A 22,465-nucleotide genomic window follows, 5' to 3' on the forward strand; every position below is an offset into this window, starting at 1 on the left:
TCTGGCTGAGACTATTTCAAGATTACACTGGTGACAAAGACAGCTTGTCTTTTGTAAACAGAAATTTCCAAACAATCTCCACCCTTAACACTGAAAAAGTATAATAACTATATTACATGCTTTCTGCAAGGACAAGTAGATATATATATAAAACACTAGACATAGTAATTTATACTTACTTGATTTTCAAAAAGGTTATATTTATTAGTATTATTCACTTTAAAAAGGTACATTTCAAATTAAAGAACATACAAGATCTGAATAATTATTGAAGCAGAGGTTGTGTGTTGAGGGTCCTTGGGTTGAATTTTGCCTACAGCCACATTTTGTTTGAGCTATATGGTAATTTGCTTATTATATGCATGTATGTTCATTTGTTTTTAATACATTTAGGTTAGTTTACAATATTATTAAGTTGGAGGATTTCATACAAATATCCAAATTGAACTGTTCCCTTGTTGGTGGATATTTAATTTGCTTCCAAGTTTTTGCTAATATAAATACTGCTTGATCATGCCTTCTCTTAAGGACCAATGAGTGTCTCTAGAGTAGATACTGGGATGTGAAACTGTTAGATCGTGGAAGATAGACGTTTAGCATTAATTCAGGTGTGACAGAATTGCCTCCAAAGTGCTGAACTAATCAACAGTCTACCAGGACGTGTGGTGATAACTATTTCCTCCCAACTTCTCATATGTTTTATAGTGTTTCCTCCAATTAAATCAATTAAATTCTATTTTATTTTGTACTTTCTTGAAGATTTGTGAGGTGAATCTCTTTGCTCGCACTTTTTGGTGGTTTGTGTCCATTTCTATGAATTCCCTGAAGTAATTCTTTGATATCTTTTCTGTAGAGAAAACTTGAAACTTTTGAAGTATTCCCCTCCTGTGAAATATTCCTCTTTCTCTCACCTAGATTTTCCCCATTATAGTCCTCATTAATGATTCACATCATTGTTTTAATAAGTTCCTTTTAATCAGTTCCTTCTTTGGATCCAGGAGGTGGAATTTGTTTAATCCTTAGCACATTTATCAGATAACTGTCATGAATGTCAGATGATTCCCTGGCAGCACAAGAATGCCAGAGGAGTTACTGCATTTAAAGTTCTAGAAACAGAATGGGAGGGCGGGGGCATGTAGGAAACAACCTTGGCTAGTCTTTCAGTTTTTAGGAGAATAACTCTGATGCATAGTAAATGTTTGTTTAGTGAATGAATATGGTACCGATTTTGGATAACAGATTATTACAAGTGTAATCAGTTCACATTCCTGTATGCCTCTAATCAAATTTGCCGTTTATGACAATGAGCTAATTCCAGGGGCCTGCTTGCTCTCAGTATGTTAATCCTCTAGGAGAGCATGTATTTGCTGTAGCACTTCAAAGTGTTTTTGTAAGCTTTTTCCTTGGTCACCCATAATACCTTGGCTAATGAGATGGGAGAGGGTGGTGGGGATGGGGGGCTTCCTTGCTTTTGGTTTGTTGCTTTTCCTCACCCATTCCCAAGCCAAGCCAGTTATCTTCCTTTACCCATTTTGTACTTTTCTATTCAAAGAGAAGAAAGGAAAAAATAGAATATTGAGTTGACAGCAAACACTGTCTTAAATAATTAAATAACAAGCACTATTATCCCAAAATGCCTCCAAAAATATGTGTAGCAGATAAGGAGGAAAACAAAAATCTCTTCCTTCTATAGGGCAAACTGAGTGACAGCCTGAAAGCTTACATTCATAAGAGTGTACAAAACAGTGTGTCTGCATTCATGTTTTGTGTGTGTGCATTTAATACATATTGCTGGTGGAAAATAGACCATTGTTTTAGAGATGTCTTAACCATCTACATTAAACTAAAAGGCCTGAGGAATGCATGCGAGTGTAACAAGGACTATGTTTCCAAGCCCCATCCTAGGATTTGATCTTTTTTCATTATTTATTTTAGTTGTAGTCTAAAATCAACTTAGAAAATGATGGGAAAGAAACATCCTATCCTGGAGTCAATAGCCCTGGTTTAAGTGAGAATTTTGTTTACAGAATTGAAATGCTTTGTTCAGCCCTATTTTAAATAACTTTCTGCCACTTCTCCTGGGAAAGCATGCCAGTTTAAAGACTTGCCTATTAGGAAAACCTTGCTGATATTCAGCCCAGCTCAACAATTTCTCTTTTTCTCTAATTGGTCCTTTGCTCTTGTGGGCTCCTTTGAGACCCACTGTGCAAGCACCACTCCTGATTGCTCTGTTGGCTTTCAATTTCCAGAACTTGGTCAGCATATCTTCATTTGAAAAGCCACCGGTCAGCTCTTGAAATAGATCTCTTTCCTTTCTTCATGAGATATCTTGATGTATATCATAGTCTTTGATCTTATGTCTTTAGAATTACGGAATGGTAGGGCATGGAATTTCCTTAAAGACTTCCAGAATTCCCCTTTTCTATTTGAATTGAGAAAAATATACCTCGGGTATGTTAAGTGACTTATTTGGAATGTGAGTAGCTGGCGATTGAAGAGCAGTAACTCAAACCTGAAATCCCAAAATAGAAATGAAAAAGTGGCCACAGTTGAGGCAAGTAATATAAATAAGTGAAGTGGGGTGTATGTGTGATAATACAGAGTGTGTAGAGGGCAAGTAGGGGAGCAGTGAGGATCTGCAGAGATCTGCCCTGTGTAGAGGGGGCTGCTTCTAGTCAGTATCACCACTGCCAAATATTAGGAGCCCACAAGAAACATCTGAATTCTGGGTTTTTGTGTGAAATATCCTGATTTTAAAAATAATTTCAGCCAATTAAGATGATTTTAAAATTCTCAGCAGATAAGCTAAACCATATCTGAATCCAGCCTGAAGGGCAGTAGTTTATAAATAGTACTATAGAATCTCATGGAATTTCTTCTACATTTGCAGAATTTGTTAAGAGTTGCAAGTGCCCTGATAGTAATCTACTGTTCTTGATTGATGGCTGTGGAAGCTGAATGAAAGGGAAAGAATATGATAGCTTGAGTTATTGGTCATCCACACCCATGTCATGGCCTCATAGTAATGAAGTAGACTTCCCTCCCCCTTCAACTTAAGCTTGGTTTGTGTTTTGCTTTGGCAGATAGACATGACACCAGGACATGAAATGAGCTTGCATGGTTGAACTTGCCCTTTTACGTTCTTGCCTTTAGCCGTGGATAGGACGTGCCTTAGGTAATCCTAGGCCAAGGAGGATGAGTGACAAGTGGAGCAGACGTGGTCTCAGATGAGAGCTTGGAGCCAAGCCCAGGTGAGGTCAGCCAAGATCAGCCAAACCCCAACCAACCTTTAGGTTCTTAAGAAATAAATCGCTTTAAAAAAAAAAATCCATTGAAAGTGTGTGGTTTTTTATCCCACGGTAATAGCTAACTAATAGAGACTTTCTCAAGATTACACAGTAAGTGTTTGGCAGAATCTGAATTTAGTTAGGGCTATAAACCCCTGGTACAGTGCATTTTCTTTTCTATGGTGCTTTTAAATGCTGGTGATCTTCAATCTGTCACTTTCTCATTTCACTCAGCCTGCCTAATTGTCAATGTTAAGTCAGCAAAATGGACTTGATCTTTGAGTCTTCTTCACAGGATTTTTTTGCAGAGATAGTATTGGTCTCTATGTACACCTACCACAGCTTGGAATGCAGCTTTCAGAATTCCACAAAGACAAATGAGAATAATCTAGCTTGATTTGTTGTTAGACAATTAGGATTTGCACAACCAGAATTTGAATTTACATAAAAATTAAACCAATCTCTATGCAAGATGAAGTAGTTTAGAATTACCACTAATTTAATTGAGGTTGCTTAAATGGCTTATAATCGGTATGATTGTTGCCAATTGCTTCCATCTTCAGCAAGGTAATCAGTACCCACTCAGCAATTTCTACCTTCAAATCAATTAAACTGTAAAACAAATTCCCTTTCTTTTAAGAAAGTTATATGGCTTGGATTTTACTTTATTTACAGTGAGGCCTTTATTGCATTCTAATTGATTAGGCCAAAAAAAAAAAAAATTCAGATAGTTCTCTTTAACTCTTTGTTTTTGTTCTCAGTAATGGACTCTATGAAAATCATAGCCTCTTTCAGGCTACTGAGAATAGTAATAATTCTGACCTCCTAGGGATTGTGGTGTGTAGTGTATATACAGCAGTGTCAGGCACATAGTAAATCCTATTAGCAAATTGTAAAACTCTTACTGTTATTATAATCTGCTATTAAGCTTACAGCTGTTACTCTGTATGTATGTGTGTGCATATATATTAATACAGTATGCATGCTAAGTCTCTTCAGTCGTGTCTCTCTGTGATCCAATACTACTATAGCCGACCAGGCACCTCTTTCCATGGGATTCTCCAGGCAAGAATACTGAAGTAGGTTGCCATTTCCTCCAACAGGGGATCTTCCTAGCACAGGGACTGAGATCACATCTCCTGTGGCTTCGGCTTTGCAGGATTCTTTACCACTGAACCACCTGGGAAACTATATATCTGTAGCTATATATCTATATCTTAAGGTTATTCTGCTGATATATTTGGGTACCAGGCAATAGAATAAATTTCCTACTGTAAACCCTCAAAATGACATGGAGTTGAAAAGCTCTCTGGCTGTGATTCTAAGTGACATCAATGGCTCACTAGTTTAAGTGCTGTCATTTACCAATCTGAGGGAATGTGAATGACTGAATCATGAAAATCTGAGAATTCTCACTTGAAGAATGTGAAAGAAACATCTTCCCTTGAAAGAGCTTAATGCTTCTCAGGACAGTGCTTCTCAAACTGTAATGTGTGTGCAAACTCCATAATGATGCTGTAAAAGTGTAACTTTGGATTCCATCAGTCTGGGATGGTGCTTGAGATTCTTCATTTCTAACAAGCTCCCAATGATACCAAAGTACAGATACGTTTGCATTCTTCTTGTGTGAATGTCAAGTATTAGAATGCTGATTCCTATGATAAGTCTGTATTTACTTTTGCTGAAAACTGCAGCCATATAGTTCTCAAAGCAATGGGACCATTTTACATTTTCTACCAGCAATGTATGAGAGTTCCAGTTGCTCTACATCTTTACCTTCACTCAGTATTATTGCTTCTTATTTATTATCACTGTCATTTAGCTACTCTATTGGTGTGCAGTGGTAGCTCATTGAGGTTTTAATTTGCCTTCCCTTTCTTGGTGAGGGTGTTGACCATCTTTCCATGTCCTTAATGAGCATTCGTTTATCTTCTCCTCTGGAGCAGCAGTTCAAAGCCTTCATCCATTTCTTTTTAAATTGGGTTTTTTGTCTTATTGAATGTAAGAGCTATTTATAAACTCTGCATGCAAGTCTTCTATCTAATATATGTATTGTCAATATTTTTCTCCTAGGAAAGAGAGAGGGAGAATAACCCAGGCTGGGATGACTTTAAGGAAATGTAAGCTGATTATCTTAAACTAAAGACTTATCATCTTGAAGGCCTTTCTTGAGTGTTGAGGTTTAAAATCCAGTATTTTATTTCCCTGGCAGAAAGCCTTTGTTCATTTGTTTGCTTGTTTTTAGCCACTTTGATTCCTTTAGTCAGCAAACCAATTCATCATTGTATCAGTGTAAACCTGGCAGTGATGCAAGAGCAGGGTAGACCTCCACCTCCTTCAATTCAGCCCACCCTAATCCCCTGCCCATACTAAGGCTCTTTATTACAGAGTATGTTATCTCAGAGATGAAAAAGGTGTCTCCCAAGGAACTGGAATATTGCTCTTCTTTTATGAGATTATAAAATATGGAAGAATTCTTCAGGAAACTGAATCCATTTCATAAAAACAACTCCCATGTTATCTTTTTCAGAGACCTTGGAGATGCTGGCACTGTATGAGGCTCCAGGTCACTAACATGTCCCAAAGGACATGATTCTCAACCAAGTGAACACGGCTATACACTGTGGCCAAACCATACTGAATCTGTTTCCATACTAGAGTAGCACAGTGTATTTGCTCTATAAATTCAACGTCTTGAGTTGGATTGAATTGTCAGAGTGAAAAAAGAAAGGGAAGTTACAAGTCAGAGGCTAATCAGAAGACTGTACCTCCTCATAATAACAGTGATACCAATAATTAATATAAGGAAGATGTCTGCTCTGTATCACTGTATATTCAGAACTAAAGACAGCGCCAGGTATCTAGCAGATACATGTCTGACATTTGTTGAATGTCAGGAAACTAAATCTTCACTAGGTACCAGTCACTGTCAGAGCTTGGCAGATAGTATCCCACTTAGTCCTTACCATCCCCCTTCCACAAAAACATCCAATAAGTGGTGTTATTTCAGTCTTACGAATAATAAAACTGAAGTTCAGACAGATCAGGTTATCAGCCCTAGCTCACACAGCTGTGGGCCTTGAACAGAAACTTAAACTTTTTAATGCTTAACCACTATCCAGAACTACCCAAAAAGTAAAGGAGTGAAATTAAACCTCTTTCTTTTAAACTACAGTTAATAATGTAAGCATGCTGCAAATTTAACTTCACACACACACACACACACATACACACCATCCCTTTAAGTTCTTTTCTATATAAAACCTAAAGTGACTAAACCTAAATTTAAAAAATTTATTGGAGTATAGTTGATTTACAATGTTGTGTTAGTTTCTGCTGTACAGTAAAGTGAATCAGTTATAAATATGTCCTCTCTTTTTTAGATTCTTTTCCCATATAGATCATTATAGAATACTGAATAGAGTTCCCTGTGCTATGCAGTAGGCCCTTATTAGTTATCTATTTTATATAGAATAGTAGGTATATGTGACTCTCATTCTGAGTTTCCTTGTGTATAGTCCAATTGAAAAATAGTAAAAGTGTATTTTGAGTCAGGAGTCAGTCAAAAATGTTTACTATGCAGCTACTTTATTAGTTGCTGTTAGAATGAGTATATATCCCTACAAAAGGTACATTAAAGTCTGTTACATCAAAAATGATGACATTCATCTTTACATCTTTAGGGTCTGGCTTCCTCTGGCACACTGTAGTGCTCAGTAATTTATAACTGAGCTACCACAGCTATCACAATTGTATTATTTTGGTATACATTTTGTTGCAGATTTTTACTGACGACACTAACTTAAATCACTAGTATGTGTGTTTGTGTGCATGACCATGTGTGTGCATTTGTCTGTGTGAACAAAATAGTTAAAAGCTCCTTACCTCTAGGAACTTACATTATATTTCAGGGAAGAAGACAATAAAAATAAGTATATCATATAGTATGTTAGAAGGTAATACATTATATTGTTGTTGTTCAGTCAGTCAGTTGTGTCTGACTCTTGGTGACCCCATGGACTGCAGCATGCCAGGCTTCCCTGTCCTTCTCCATCTCCTGAAGCTTGCTCAAACTCATGTCCATTGAGTCGGTGATGCCATCCAGCCATCTTGTCCTCTGTCATCCCCTTCTCCTCCTGCCTTCACTCTTTTCCAGCATCAGAGTCTTTCCTAATAGCTCTTTGCATCAGGTGGTCAAAGTATTGCAGCTTCAGCTTCAGCATCAGTCCTTCCAATGAGTATTTAGGGTTGATTTCCTTTAGGATGGACTGGTTTGATCTCCTTGCAGTCCAAGGGACTCTCAAGAGTCTTCTCCAACGTCACAGTTCAAAGAAATTTTATAGGTAAAAATAAAATCAGCCAAAACTTTACCCTCAAATATAGGGAGTAATGAAGAGGAGGTTTCCATTTTAAACTGAGAAATCAGAGAAAACCTCACTAAGAAGGTGACATTTTAACAAAGATTTAAAAGAGATGAGAGAAGAAATTGTATGAATTTATTGTAGGAACATTCTAGGCAGAGAACCAGTTAATGTGATATATGTAAGGCAAATCTAGAATTCAAAGAAGAGATCCTTCTGGTGATAAATATGAGGAATTGTCGGCATATAAATGGTATTTAAAACCAAGGGATGAAATGAGATAAACTAAGTAAGAAGTGAGATGGAGAAATCAAGCATCCAAGGTATGGGGGAAGAGGTAAGGTTCCAATGTTAAGAGGAACAGGAGGAGAAATCAGCAGGAGTTGCAACTCAGATAGGAGGAAAGTCAGGTAATAATGATGACCTGAAATACAAAAAACAACATGCTTCATGGAAAAAGCAATAATATAAAATGGTTATTCTGTCTATAATCTTCTCATACCAACCCATTTTCCATAATGTAGCCAGAACAGTCTTCTTAAGCAAAAGTCTGATCACATTATATTCCTCCTTAAAATATCCACATTGCATATAAAATAAAATTCAGTCTTCCTAGCATGGCTTATCAGGAGTGTCAGTGCACTGAATTCCAGTCGTTTCTCCAATCTCATCTCTTACCACACCCTTCATAGTTAATTCACTCAGAAAACTTGTTAAACACCTCTTGCATTCTAAGCACTGTCCTTGATACTGAGCAGAGGATATTGTAGAAGACATGGGAGGCCCCTGTCTTCATGGAATGGACGGTTTATTGGATTTGAAGGAAACAGATGATTAGATGCATAAGTAAATGAAGTGGATACTAAGCTGCATGGGAATATGATGTGTCCTGTTCTCTGCTGTATCCCCAGTAACAAGAATGAGACCTTAAACACAGGTGAGGTGGTCAGTTGATATTTGTTGAATTAATGACTGAATAAAGGGATTTCAGATGGCAATATGTAATATAAAGGAAATGACATGAGAGTTCACTGGTGGTTGAGAGCTGGTTATTTGGTTCATGTGATCATGAAAGCCCAAGACCTCCCATTCTAATTTCCAGCTGTTTGGAACTTCTTTCTGTTTGTCAAAGGTAATATGTTCTGCATGGTCCCTGGGGTTTGGAATATCCTATTCTTTTTTTCCAGGGAGTATTCTTTCTCCCTAGCTGTAACATCAATTCTTTGCCTAGCCAATTCTGACCTTACAGTTGAATATTAAGCTTAGCTTTCAACTCCTCTGAAAAGCTTTCCCGTGTCCATTCACTCCTTAAACTAAGTTAGGTGCTTCTTGTAATTGCTCAAACATTCTGTGCTTAGTCTGATAGTAGTTCTTGTCTTGTTGTATTTTCAGTGATACCCATATATAAAAGGAAATAGTAGAGAAGGAAAGAACCAGCTGTGATTGATTATGGCAAAAGTGTAGGTGATGCTCTTCCATGGCCTTTGATAGCACAAAACGTAGATGCTCTATGGATGTAGATATGGGCAGTCCTATTGTTTTCACAATAGTTTGTGAATTGCAGGATTTTTTTCTCCTTAATTGTCTATCACAAGCACCTAATTTGTTTGTTTTTCTCTTTATTTATGTATTTATTTATGTATCACCTTGTTTTACATCAACTCTGACAGGAACAAGCACCAATATCCATCAGTAGCTGTAAAACCAGCACTGCAGCATCAGCTCATTGGAATTAATATCTCAATTTTAGAGAAAGAAAAGACTTCCTCAATCCTCTTTCTTGGTTGTTTTTAAGCTACTGTGGGTCACATGACAATTTTGTCTGTTTGTTTTATTTTGGCTTGGTTTTATTTTTGGCTTTTAAAGTCTGATGAATTCTTCTCCCTGAAAAACGTGTACTTCCCCCTTATACACATAAAATTTTACATACAATTTCTAGAGAACCCTGAGGCTGCTTGTGGCTGAGATCCCCTGATAGATCTCAACCTTTAACTATAAAAGGCAAGGAAACTTGGTTGTGCGACTCAGGGGTCTTTAAAGGAGGAATGAACTTTTGGAGTGAAAGGTCATGCTGTCATTCTGGTTTATGAGAGGACAGGGACACCCAGCCCCTACCCGGATGGTAGGAACAGTGAAGGATACATGTGTGGTCTTAGCCAATCCTCACACCCTCCAGGGCTTCCCAAGTGGCTCGGTGGTAAAGAACCTGCCTGCCAATGCGGGAGACAAGGATGCAGTCCCTGGGTTGGGAAGATTCCCTGGAGAAGGAAATGGCAATCCACTCCAGTATTCTTGCCTAGAGAATCCCATGGGCAGAGGACCTGGCAGGCTACAGTCTATGGGGTCACAAAGAGTGGGACACGACTGACTGACTGAGCTTGCATGTACAACCTCCAATAGTAAAATAACCTTTAACAGATAGAATGAGTTTTCTGTTGAGTAAGAAAAAGGGTCTCATCAGTCCAGCCACTGGGGAAACAAGTAAGGTGATGCAGCCTGGAACTGTAAGGCAAGCCTCCAAGATGCTCTTGGGAGTTCAGCCAGTCATGACAGGTTGATTGGACTACTGACCCATCTGCTGTATCAAACCACCAGGATCCATTCAATCATAGTATGAAATAATAAAATGGGGGTTTAAAATAATATGAAATATATGAGAACCTGACACTACATTTACTAATACAAATGGTTATGGTGTCACATTTAGCATTGTTTTGGTCCTGACAGCACCGTTTGCATTCATCATCTTAACACAGGAAGATCAGAGATCAGGTATATAACCAAAACCTCAAGTACTCTGCATCGCTGCATTTGACTCTGTTTGGGATTTTTAAAGCAGCTTGCCTCTGAAAAGCATGAAAAGAAATGTGCTTTTTATTAAGAATTTTTGGCAAATAATTGCATTATTGGAGCACAGTCTTTTAGAGTCAGCACTTTGTATCCAATTACCAGTGAATGTAATGGATGGTTCCTCTGGCTTGTCATTTCTGCTCTGCAGGCACTTAAGATAATCCTCTGTAACTTTTCCGATTAAAGTGAATTTATTACTGGCAAAAATATTCCTGGAATTGGATGCTCTCTCCAAATGAAGAACATGGTAAACATGCCAACTGGAAATTGGCTTTTCCCAAACTGCTTGTTCTCTCAAGCAGAAGAGGCCCTTAAAAAAAGAGAGAGAGAAAGTGTAATCAGCATAACCTGAATCTTTTGCCTAATTAGTGACAAATTGACTGGATTGAATTTGAGACTTGTCTTTTCCAGATATGTTTCTGCTACTGCCTTTCTGAATTTCCCATGGGAAGTCACCTAAAACTCTCAGGCTTTCTTGTTTTAGTTCAAATGTCCACTCTATCTCTTATTATGGCATTCAAGTTACTTTAAACTTCAATTCTATTATTTGTAAGAAGAAAATAACACCTCTCTCAAAATGCCATGCAAATTTAATGAATCATGGATTAAAACACTTAAAACTGAAGCTAGCACAGAGTAGGTACTCGGATGATTATTGTTATTCTATCTCAAATAAGTGAAGGTGTGGAGAAGCAGACAGATGGATCAAAGAAGAAGTCAGTTGAAATATTACTTAGTTTTCTACTATAGCCCTGGAGACAGCTTTTCAAGTATCTCTGAGGAACTGTTCCAAAGAGGTAAGGGAGAAGTGAGAATATACAGGGATTTTTTTTTTTTTTTTCTGGAAAAAAATGTAGTTGAACATCAAAAGATTACTCCTAATCATAGAAACAGACTCTCAAGTTAATGGTTTTAGTGCTTTTCTATGTACCAGAAGCTATAAGAGTCTGGGTTCATTCAAATTATTCTTTAGGTATGCATCTTAGCTAACCATAGCCATAATGCTTCCAATGTTTCTCTCTCCTGAATTTCCTTCAGGGTGTCCTGTTGGGGCTGTGTGTATGTGTGTGTATGGAGGGGGTGCAACTGAGGTGGTTGACGGTTTGATCCTTGTTTACTGGAATGGCAGGCACACAGTAAATGGAAACTAATACAACTAGCAATAATAATTGTGTCTTATTTGTATAAAACATATTTGCATATGACTTATTTGTATAAGTTCACAAACATGTTTTCATGTATTTTTGAACACTGAGAGATACTCAGTCCTCCTGACATGAATAGACAAGCCAGTGTTTCAAAGCAGTGAAGAGGCTATTTCAGTAAGCCTGACTTGAACCTGGGTGTTGTGAACTAAATGTTTGTGTTCCTTCCAAATCTACATTTTGAAATCTTACCTCTCAATGTAATACTGTTAGAAGATGGGTCCTTTGAGTGGTGATTATATCATGAGGTAGATCCCTCATGAATGGAATTTGTGCTTTATGAAAGAGATGCCACAGAGCTCCCTAGCCCCTCTCACCATGTGAGGATATAATGAAAAAATGTGCAACCCAGAAGAGGGGTCTCACCTGACCAGACTGGCACTCTGATCTCAGTCTTCTTGCTTCTAGAACCTAGGGGAATAAATTCCTATTGCTTGTAAGCTACCCAGACTGCTTACAACTCCTTGTAGCAGCTCAAATGGACTAAGACACTGGGTCAGTGGAAATAACAGGATTTGATCATATTCTAGATGTATTTTGAAGTTAAAGTCATTGATTTTTGCTGGCACGTGGACTGTGGACATGAGAAAAAGAAAGGTAAAATATTACTGTGATATTTTGGACCTGACCATTAACTGAGTGACTGGATGGAGCAGATTTGGGAAGTAGAGAGTTAGAAGTTTAATTTTAGACATATTACATTTGAAATGTCTAATAGGCATAAACAGAGAATTCAACTGGACAGTTGGATGTAAAAGTCTAGAGTTCTAATCTGAAATGGTATGCATTTAGGAATCATTAACATGTCAGTGGTGTTGAAAGTCACAAGACTGGATGAGACCAACTGGGGAGAGAATATACAGAGTAAAAAGATTCAGAATTGAGCTCTGAGGTGTGACAACTTTGAGGGCTGGGAGATAAAAAGAAACAGCCAAGAAGCCTCAGAAAATTTGCTGAAAGAGACAAAAGAGTAAGAGGAAAGTGAAATCAAGTGAAGATACTGGCAATTCATTCTTTTATGTTGCTTTTAAGTCATGTGATATGAGTAATACTTGTAGACCCAAAGATATCATTTTTCTACATCAGCATTTCTCAACTGAGCCACAGCCGGTATTTTGGACCAGATAATTTTTTGTTGTGGGGGTTTATCCTGGGCATTGCAGGATGTTTAACAACATTGCTGGTCAACATGTACTAGATGTCAGTAACATGGCCCCAGTTGCGACAACCAGACAGTCTTCAGAGATTGGCAGGTTTGCTTTTGGAGACAGAATGATTTCCAGTTGAGAACCATTGTTCTGTTATGCTGTTGTTAGTCACTCAGTTGTGTGTGACTCTGCGACCCCATGGACTGTAGCCTGCTAGGCTCCTCTATTCATGTAATTCTCCAGGCAAGAATAGTAGAGCAGGTGGCTATTTCCTTCTCTAGGGGATCTTCCAACCCAGGGACTGAACCTGGATCTTCTGCATTGCATGTGGATTCTTTACTGTCTGAGCCACCAGGAAATCTATCTCTGGTCAACATGCACTACTTGTCAGTAACATGGTCCCAGTTGCAACAACCATAAAATCTCCAGGCATTGGCAGATTTACTTTTGGAGACAGAATGGTCTGAAAGTTGAGAATCACTGTTCTAAATATATTCTAATGTATCTTCTTCTTGTTTATTAGCTCCTGCTAAGATGAGAGCGCAGAAAGCTAGGAGAAGTAAATCCTTGGTGTTAATGCCTGTTAGGAAGGTAGGGACTCATCAACACAAAATCAGCAGCCTTCCCTCTAGACAGAAGGGCAGACCATCCATTTCATGGCTGAATTATCTTTCAGTGATAGCTTGATTAGCATAATTTTCTACCAGGGTATCTCTGATCACTTCTCACAAAAACTGACTCTACCAACCTCTAGGGTAAAATGGAGGTCCTCTGGCTTGATTTTGTCAAGCAGTTGTCTAGACTCTGAAGTGCCTAATTAACTTGGTTTTCTTGATATCTCTGTTCCTGGAGGACCAGAAACAGAAACAGTTCCATGCCCTAGAGAAATAATTTTCTAGTGAGGTAATTAGAGGTACTGCCATTATACCATTGACCACTGGGGTAGAAAAAGTGAGGACACAGAAGCGTTTAAGGATTTTTGTCAATTTATTTATGAAAAGGATGAAAGGGAAAATAAAAAGAAATAGATACATAAATAAGGAAGGAGGCACCACACAGCTCGAAATCAAAAGAAAATGCCTACATGCATGGGAGATATAGAAGATGATAATCATGACAATGATAATTATGTCTCATTCACACAACAACTGTTTATTTAGTGTCTCCTTGAGTGGTTCTTGTTGAGTGGCTCTGTTCCTAGTGCTTGAGAATATGGTAGTAACAAAACAGAAATAAATTCTGCCCTCAAGATGCTTTCATTCTAGTGGGAGCTATAATAAACAAGATAAGTTATTGTCTTAGTCTGTTTCGGCTGCTTGATGACTGTAAGAATACCATAGACTGGTGGCTCATAAACAACAGAAATTTATTTCTCACCATTCTGGAGGATGGAAAGTTTTAGAAGAAGATGCTGGAAAATTCAGTGTCTGGTGAGAGCCTGCTTCCTGGTTGACCAATGGCTAACTTCTCATCTTGTCTTCACATGGCAAAAAGAGCAAGGGATCTCTCTGAGTTCTCTTTTATAAGGGCACTTATCTCATCATGAGGACTGTACCCTCATAACCTGAGTACCTCCCAAAGACCCCGCCTCCTAATGCCATTACATTGAACTTCAGATTTCAACATATGAATTTCAGGAGGACACAGATTTTTCAGTTTAAAGCAGTTACAGAGGGATAATGCTAGAGAGCAATAAAAGTTGGTTATGGAAGCAACATGTGAAATACTAAAGAGATTGATATTTTAGTGAGTATTACCAATGAAGGAGTTAAGAAATAGCATTCCAGAAATAGAGAATAGCAAGTTCATAAGGAAACATGCCTGGCATGTTGAAGGAACAGCAGGAAAAGCAGTATAGCTCAGAAATAAAATGGACAAAAAGCAGTAGAATGTACTATAAGGTCAGAAAGTTAATGGGAAACCAGGTAAGGTAAGATTTGTAGTTCATGGTTTGTTGTTTTTCAGTAGCCAAGTCATATTCGACTCTTTAGAGCCCCATGGACTGCAGCACACCAGGCTCCTCTGTCTTCCACTGTCTCCTGGAGTTTGCTCAGATTCATGTCGATTGAGTAAGTGATGCTATCTCATTGCACTTTACTTTCAACAACAGATACATCCACAAGTGAGAGTTGTTTCTGCTTTGGCCCAGCTGCTTCATTCCTACTGGGGCTCGAGTGATTGTCCTCTATTCTTCCCCAGTAGCATATTGGATACCTTCCGACCTCAGTTCAGTTCAGTTGTTCAGTCATGTCCGATTCTCTGCGACCCCATGGACTGAGGCACGCCAGGCTTTTTCACACTCCTCTTTAATTTTCATCAAGAGGCTCTTTAGTTCCTCTTTGCTTTCTGCCATTAGGGTGGTGTCATCTGCATATCTGAGATTATTGATATTTCTCCCTGCAATCTTAGATTCCAGCTTGTGCTTCATCCAGTCTTGCATTTTGAATGATGGACTCTGCATACCAATAACCTCAGATATGCAGTGACACCACCCTTATGGCCTAAAGCAAAGAGGAACTAAAGAGCCTCTTGATGAAAATGAAAGAGGAGAGTGAAAAAGTTGGCTTAAAACTCAACATTCAGAAAACTAAGATCATGGCATCTGGTCCCATCATTTTCATGGCAAGTAGATGGAGAAACAATGCAAACAGTGAGAGACTTTATTTTCGTGGGCTCCAAAATCACTGCAAGATGGTGACTGCAGCCATGAAATTAAAGGACACTTGCTCCTTGGAAGAAAAGCTACTACCAATCTAGACAGCATACTAAAAAGCAGAGCCATTACTTTGCCAACAAAGGTCCATCTAGTCAAAGCTATGGTTTTTCCAGTAGTCATGTATGGATGTAAGAGTTGGACTATAAAGAAAGCTAAGCACTGAAGAATTGATGATTTTGAACTGTGGTATTGGAGAATAGTCTTGAGAGTCCCTTGGACTACAAGGAGATCCAACCAGTCGATCCTAAAGGAAATCAGTCCTGAATATTCATTGGAAGGACTGCTGCTGAAGCTGAAACTCCAGTACTTTGTCCACCTGATGCAAAGAGCTGACTCATTTGAAAAGACCCTGATGCTGGGAAGGATTGGGGGCAGGAGGAGAAGGGGACGACTGAGGATGAGATGGTTGGATGGCATCACTGACTCAATGGACATGAATTGAGTGAGCTCCGTGACTTGGTGATAGACGGGGAAGCCTGGCTTGCTGCATTTCATGGGGTCGCAAAGAGTCGGACACGATTGAGCGACTGAACTGAACTCTGCATATAATTTAAATAAGCGAAGTGACAATACACAGCCTTGACGTACTCCTTTCTCAATTTGGAACCAGTCTCTTGTTCCATGTCCAGTTCTAACTGTTGTTTCTTGACCTGCATACAGATTTCTTAGGAGGCAGGTAAGGTGGTCTAGTATTCCCATCTCTTTGAGAATTTTCCACAGTTCGTTATGATCCACACAGTCAAAGGCTTTGGCATAGTCAATAAAGCAGAAGTAGATGTTTTTTTCTGGAATTCTCTTGCTTTTTCTATGATCCAACGGATGTTGGCAGTTTGATCTCTGGTTCCTCTGCCTTTTCTAAATACAGCTTTAACATCTGGAAGTTCATGGTTCATGAACTGTTGAAGCCTGGCTTGGAGAATTTTGAGTATTACTTTGCTCATGTGTGAGATGAGTGCAATTGTTTGGTAGCTTGAACATTATTTGGCATTGCCTTTCTTTGGGATTGGAATGAAAACTCTGACCTTTTCCAGTCCTATGGCCACTGCTGAGTTTTCCCAATTTGCTGGCATATTAAGTGCACCACTTTCACAGCATCATCTTTTAGCATTTGAAATAGCTCAGCTGGAATTCCATCACTTCCCCTAGCTTTGTTTGTAGTGATGCTTCCTAACGCCCTCTTGACTTCCCACTCCAGGATGTCTGGCTCTAGATGAGTGATCACATCATCATGGTTATCTGCGTCATGAAGATCTTTTTTGTATAGTTCTTCTGTGTATTCTTGCCACCTATTCTTAATATCTTTTGCTTCTGTTAGGTCCATACTGTTTCTGTCCTTTATTGTGCCCATCTTTGCATGAAATGTTCCCTTGGTATCTCTAATTTTCTTGAAGAGATCTCTAGTCTTTTCTATTCAATTTTTTACCTCTATTTCTTTGCATTGATCACAGAAGAAGGCTTTCTTATATCTCCTTGCTATTCTTTGGAACTCTGCATTCAGATGGGTATATCTTTCCTTTTCTCCTTATCTTTTGCTTGTCTCCTTTTCTCAGTATTTGTAAGGTCTCCTCAGACAATCATTTTGCCTTTTTGCATTTCTTCTTGGTGATGGTTTTGATCACCATTCCTGTACAGTGTCACAAACCTCCATGCATAGTTCTTCAGGTACTCTATGTATCAGATCTAATCCCTTGAATCTATTTATTACATCCACTGTATAATCATAAGGGATTTGATTTAGGTCATACCTGAATGTTCTAGCAGTGGCTTTTATTCTGAATAACACGGGAAGCCAGTACATGGTATTAAACAGAATGACCTGATTATATTTTAAAACGCTAATTATTACTGCTGTGTTGAGAATAGACACTTGAGGGGTAAGAGCAGAAGCAAGACTAGTTGAAACTATTCCAGTAATCCAGGAGATAAAGGGTGGAATATGAATCATACTGAAGGCAGTGAGGATGGTATGAGCTATACACACAGAAACACATACAAAATGTAAATGGTATATTGGGGCAAGCAAAAAATTTACAGATGTAATGAATGATGCCTGAGATTAGGTTTTAAATATTTTAGGGAAAAAAACATGAGGGATATGAGAATGAAAATTAGCAAATGTTGATAAATATTGAAGTTGAACACTTTGTCCATCAGAGCTCATTATGCTCTTCCTTTTATTCTAGTGTATTTTTTAGATTGTCACACACACACACACAATCTTTGCTAGAATATAATCTCTATGTGAACAGGTATCTTAGTTGCTTTGTTCATGGAAATATACCAAGTATAATGAGCATGACATTGCATATGCTTAATAAATTTTCGTAAACGGCAAAATAAATTAAGGCACTGTTTAGGGGAAAAGTTTGCTGAATGCCAAGTATTTTTTTTGTTTTTGTTTGTTTGTTTGTTTTGTTTTTATAAATTTATTTATTTTAGTGGGGGACTAATTACTTTACAATATTGTAATAGTTTTTGCCATACATTGACATGAATCAGCCATGGGTTTACATGAATTCCCCTTCCTGGACCCCCCACCCACCTCCCTCCCCATCCCATCCCTCTGGGTCATCCCATTGCCCCGGCCCTGAGCCCTTGTCTCATGCATCGAACATGGAATGGTGTTCTGTTTCACATATGATAATATACATGTTTCAATGCTATTCTCCCAGAACGTCCCACCCTCACTTTCTCCCTCAGAGTCCAAAAAATTGTTCTATGCATCTGTGTCTCTTATTCTGTCTCGCATATAGGGTTATCGTTACCATCTTTCAAGTTCCATATATATATGCGTTAGTATACTGTATTGTTGTTTTTCTTTCTGGCTTACTTCACTCTGTATAATGGGCTCCAGTTTCATCCATCTCAGTAGAACCGATTCAAATGTATTTTTTTTAATGGCTGAGTAATATTCCATTGTGTATATGTACCACAGCTTCCTTATCCATTCGTCTGCTGATGGACATCTAGGTTGCTTCCATGTCCTGGCTATTGTAAACAGTGCTGCGATGAACATTGGGGTACACGCGTCTCTTTCAATTCTGGTTTCCTCGGTGTATATGCCCAGCAGTGGGATTGCTGGGTCATATGGCAGTTCTATTCCCAGTTTTTTAAGGAATCTCCACGCTGTTCTCCATAGTGGCTGTACTAGTTTGCATTCCCACCAACAGTGTAAGAGGGTTCCCTTTTCTCCACACCCTCTCCAGCATTTATTGCTTGTAAACTTTGGGATAGCAGCCATTCTGACTGGTGTGAAATGATACCTCATTGTGGTTTTGATTTGCATTTCTCTAATAATGAGTGATGTTGAGCATCTTTTCATGTGTTTGTTAGCCATCTGTATGTCTTCTTTGGAGAAATGTCTGTTTAGTTCTTTGGCCCGTCTTTTGATTGGGTCGTTTATTTTTCTGGAATTCAGCTGCAGGAGTTGCTTGTATATTTTTGAGATTAATTGTTTGTCTGTTGCTTCGTTTGCTATTATTTTCTCCCATTCTGAAGGCTGTCTTTTCACCTTGCTTATAGTTTCCTTTGTTGTGCAAAAGCGTTTAATTTTAATTAGGTCCCATTTGTTTAGTTTTGCTTTTATTTCCAATATTCTGGGAGGTGGGTCATGGAGGATCCTACTGTGATTTATGTCGGAGAGTGTTTTGCCTATGTTTTCCTCTAGGAGTTTTATAGTTTCTGGTCTTACGTTTAGATCTTTAATCCATTTTGAGTTTATTTTTGTGTACGTTGTTAGGAAGTGTTCTAGTTTCATTCTTTTACAAGTGGTTGACCAGTTCTCCCAGCACCACTTGTTAAAGAGATTGTCTTTTCTCCATTGTATATTCTTGCCTCCTTTGTTGAAGATAAGGTGTCCATATGTGCGTGGGTTTATCTCTGGGCTTTCTATTTTGTTCCATTGATCTATATTTCTATCTTTGTGCCAGTACCATACTGTCTTGATGACTGTGGCTTTGTAGTAGAGCCTGAAGTCAGGCAGGTTGATTCCTCCAGTTCCATTCTTCTTCCTCAAGATTGCTTTGGCTATTCGAGGTTTCTTATATTTCCATACAAATTGTGAGATGATTTGTTCTAGTTCTGTGAAAAATACCATTGGTAGCTTGATAGGGATTGCATTGAATCTATAGATTGCTTTGGGTAGTATACTCATTTTCACTATATTAATTCTTCCAATCCATGAACACGGTATATTTCTCCATCTGTTTGTGTCCTCTTTAATTTCTTTCATCGGTGTTTTATAGTTTTCTATATATAAGTCTTTTGTTTCTTTAGGTAGATATATTCCTAAGTATTTTATTCTTTTTGTTGCAATGGTGAATGGTATTGTTTCCTTAATTTCTCTTTCTGTTTTCTCATGATTGGAGTATAGGAATGCAAGGGATTTCTGTGTGTTAATTTTATATCCTGCAACTTTACTATATTCATTGATCAACTCTAGTAATTTTCTAGTAGAGTCTTTAGGGTTTTCTATGTAGAGGATCATGTCATCTGCAAACAGTGAGAGTTTTACTTCTTCTTTTCCTATCTGTATTCCTTTTATTTCTTTTTCAGCTCTGATTGCTGTGGCCAAAACTTCCAAAACTATTTTGTATGTCAGAATTAATTGGCAAAATGACCAGGAGCAGCTATTATCTAGGTGACAATTTTTATTGAAGTATGGTTGATTTACAATATTGTATCATTTTCAGATGTACAGCAGAGTGATTCAACATTTTTACAGTTTGTACTTCATTAAAAGTTATTACAAGGTAATGGCTATTCTGTGCTATACAATATATCCTTGTTGCTTATTTATTTTAAACAGTAATTAGTATCGCTTAATCAAATAGCCTAATTTGCCAACCTCTCTCCTCTCCCCTTCAGTAACTACTAGTTTATTTTCTATATCTGTGATTCTGTTTATGTTTTGAATATATATTCACTTGTGTTATTTTTTAGATTCCATATGCAAGTGTTAACGTACAGTATTTGTCTTTCTCTGTCTACTTATTTCACTAAGCATAATATTCTCTAAATCCATCCACAAATGGCAGAATTTCCTTCTCTTTTAGTCTGAGTAATATTCCATTGTACATGTATACAACAACATCTTTATCCATTTGTCTGTTAATGGGAATTTGAGTTGCTTCCATATCCTAGCTATTGTAAGTAATCCTACTACGAACATTGGTATGTGTATCTGTTCAAATTAGTGTTTTTATTTTTTCTGGATATATATGCATGGGTGGAGTTCCTGGATTATATGGTAGTTCTAGTTTTAGTTGTTTGAGGAACCTCCTAACTGTTTTTCATAGTCAGTCTACAAATTAAGATTCCTGCAAATAGCCATTCTGAAGACAGATGTGGAGTAATATCCCATTGTTATTTTAATTTTCATTCTCTAATAATAGTGATGTTGAGCATCTTTTTGTGTGCTTGTTAACCATCTGCATGTCTTCTCTGGAAAAATGTCCATTTAGATCTTCTGTCCATTTTTTGTGTGGATTTTTAAAAAATATTATATGTGCTATTAATATATTTTGATATTATCCCCCTTTGGACATATCATTTGCAAATATTTTCTCCCATTCCATAAGTTGTCTTTTCATTTTATAGATGGTTTCCTTTGCTGTGATAAAGCGTTTAAGTTTAATTAGGTCCAACCTGTTTATTTTTGCTTTAATTTCATTTGCCTTGAGAGAGATATCTATAAAAATATCACTACAATTTTTGTGAAAGAAAGTTCTGCCCTTGTTCTCTTTTAGGAGTTTTTTTAGTTTCAGTTCTTTCATAGATATTTAAGTCACTTTGAGTTTATTTTTGAATATGGTTTGAGGTAATGTTCTAATCTCATTTTATATGTACTTGTCCAGTTTTCCCAGCACCACTTGCTGAAGAGACTATCCTTTCTCCACTGGATATTCTTGCCTTCTTTGTTGTATATTAATTAACCATAGGTATGGTTTTTGGGCTCTCTATTCTGTTTCATTGAACCAATGTCTATTTTTGCACCAGTACTATGCTAATTTATTATGGTAGCTTTGTAGCATAGTTTAAATCTGGGAGTATTCTACCTCCAGCTTTGTTCTTTTTTCTCAAGATTGCTTTGGAAATTCAGGATCTTTTGTGGTTTCATGTGAATTTTAGGATTATTTGTTCTAGTTCTGTTAAAAATGTAATGAGTATTTTGGTGGGGATTGCATTTAATCTGTAATTTGAGTAGTATGACCATTTTAACAATACTAATTCTTCTAATCTAAGTGCATATGATGTATTTCCCTTTTAGTGAATCATTATCAATTTCCTTCATCAGAGTCTTATAGTTTCCAGAGTATGGATCTTTCATATCCTTGGTTAAGTTTATTCATGAGTATTTTTTATGTGATTTTAAATGGGATTGTTTTTTAACTTCCCTTTATGTTAATTCCTTATTGGAGTATAGGAATGCAAAATTTCTGTATATTGATCTTGTATCCTGCAACCTTGCTGAATTAATATATTTTAATAGTTTTTGTGTGGAGACTTCAGAATATATAGAGTACCCTGTCATCTGCAAGCAGTAACAGTTTTAACACTTTCCCTCCAATTAGGGATCCCCTGGTAGCTGAGCTGGTAAAGAATTCACCTGCAGTGCTGGAGACCCAGGTTCAATTCCTGGGTTGGGAAGATCCCATGGAGAAGGCATAGGCTACCCATTCCAGTATTCTTGAGCTTCCCTGGTGGCTCAGCTGATAAAGAATCCACCTAAAATGTGGGAGACCTGGGTTCGATCCCTGGGTTAGGAAGATCCCCTGGAGAAGGGAATGGCTACCCACTCCAATATTCTGGCCTGGAAAATCCATGGACTGTATAGTCCAAGGGGTCACAAAATGTCAGACACGACTGAGCAACTTTCATTTTCACTCTAATTAAGATC

The 22,465-nt window shown here is 37.8% G+C and overlaps 1 protein-coding gene across 7 annotated transcripts in view; it reads left to right on the forward strand.

Annotated features, from left to right (window-relative positions):
* The window catches only part of LOC145511529 (uncharacterized), a 636,615-nt gene that overhangs the window by 394,030 nt on the left and 220,120 nt on the right, over positions 1–22,465 (forward strand). For 2 of the 7 annotated variants that reach the window (XR_014057916.1, XM_081504979.1), the window contains exon 3: positions 14,820–14,920. The exons of the other annotated variants lie outside the window; for them this stretch is intronic. Coding sequence is in view for 1 of the 2 variants with exons in the window: in XM_081504979.1 (XP_081361105.1) it covers positions 14,820–14,920 (101 nt within the window). In the remaining variant the exon portion in view is untranslated. The remainder of the gene's footprint in view (positions 1–14,819; positions 14,921–22,465) is intronic. 7 annotated transcript variants of the gene reach the window in all.

This window comes from Giraffa tippelskirchi, chromosome 6 (assembly GCF_054371585.1).
Source record: "Giraffa tippelskirchi isolate mGirTip1 chromosome 6, T2T-mGirTip1v1.2.pri, whole genome shotgun sequence".
Taxonomy (NCBI): Eukaryota; Metazoa; Chordata; class Mammalia; order Artiodactyla; family Giraffidae; genus Giraffa; species Giraffa tippelskirchi.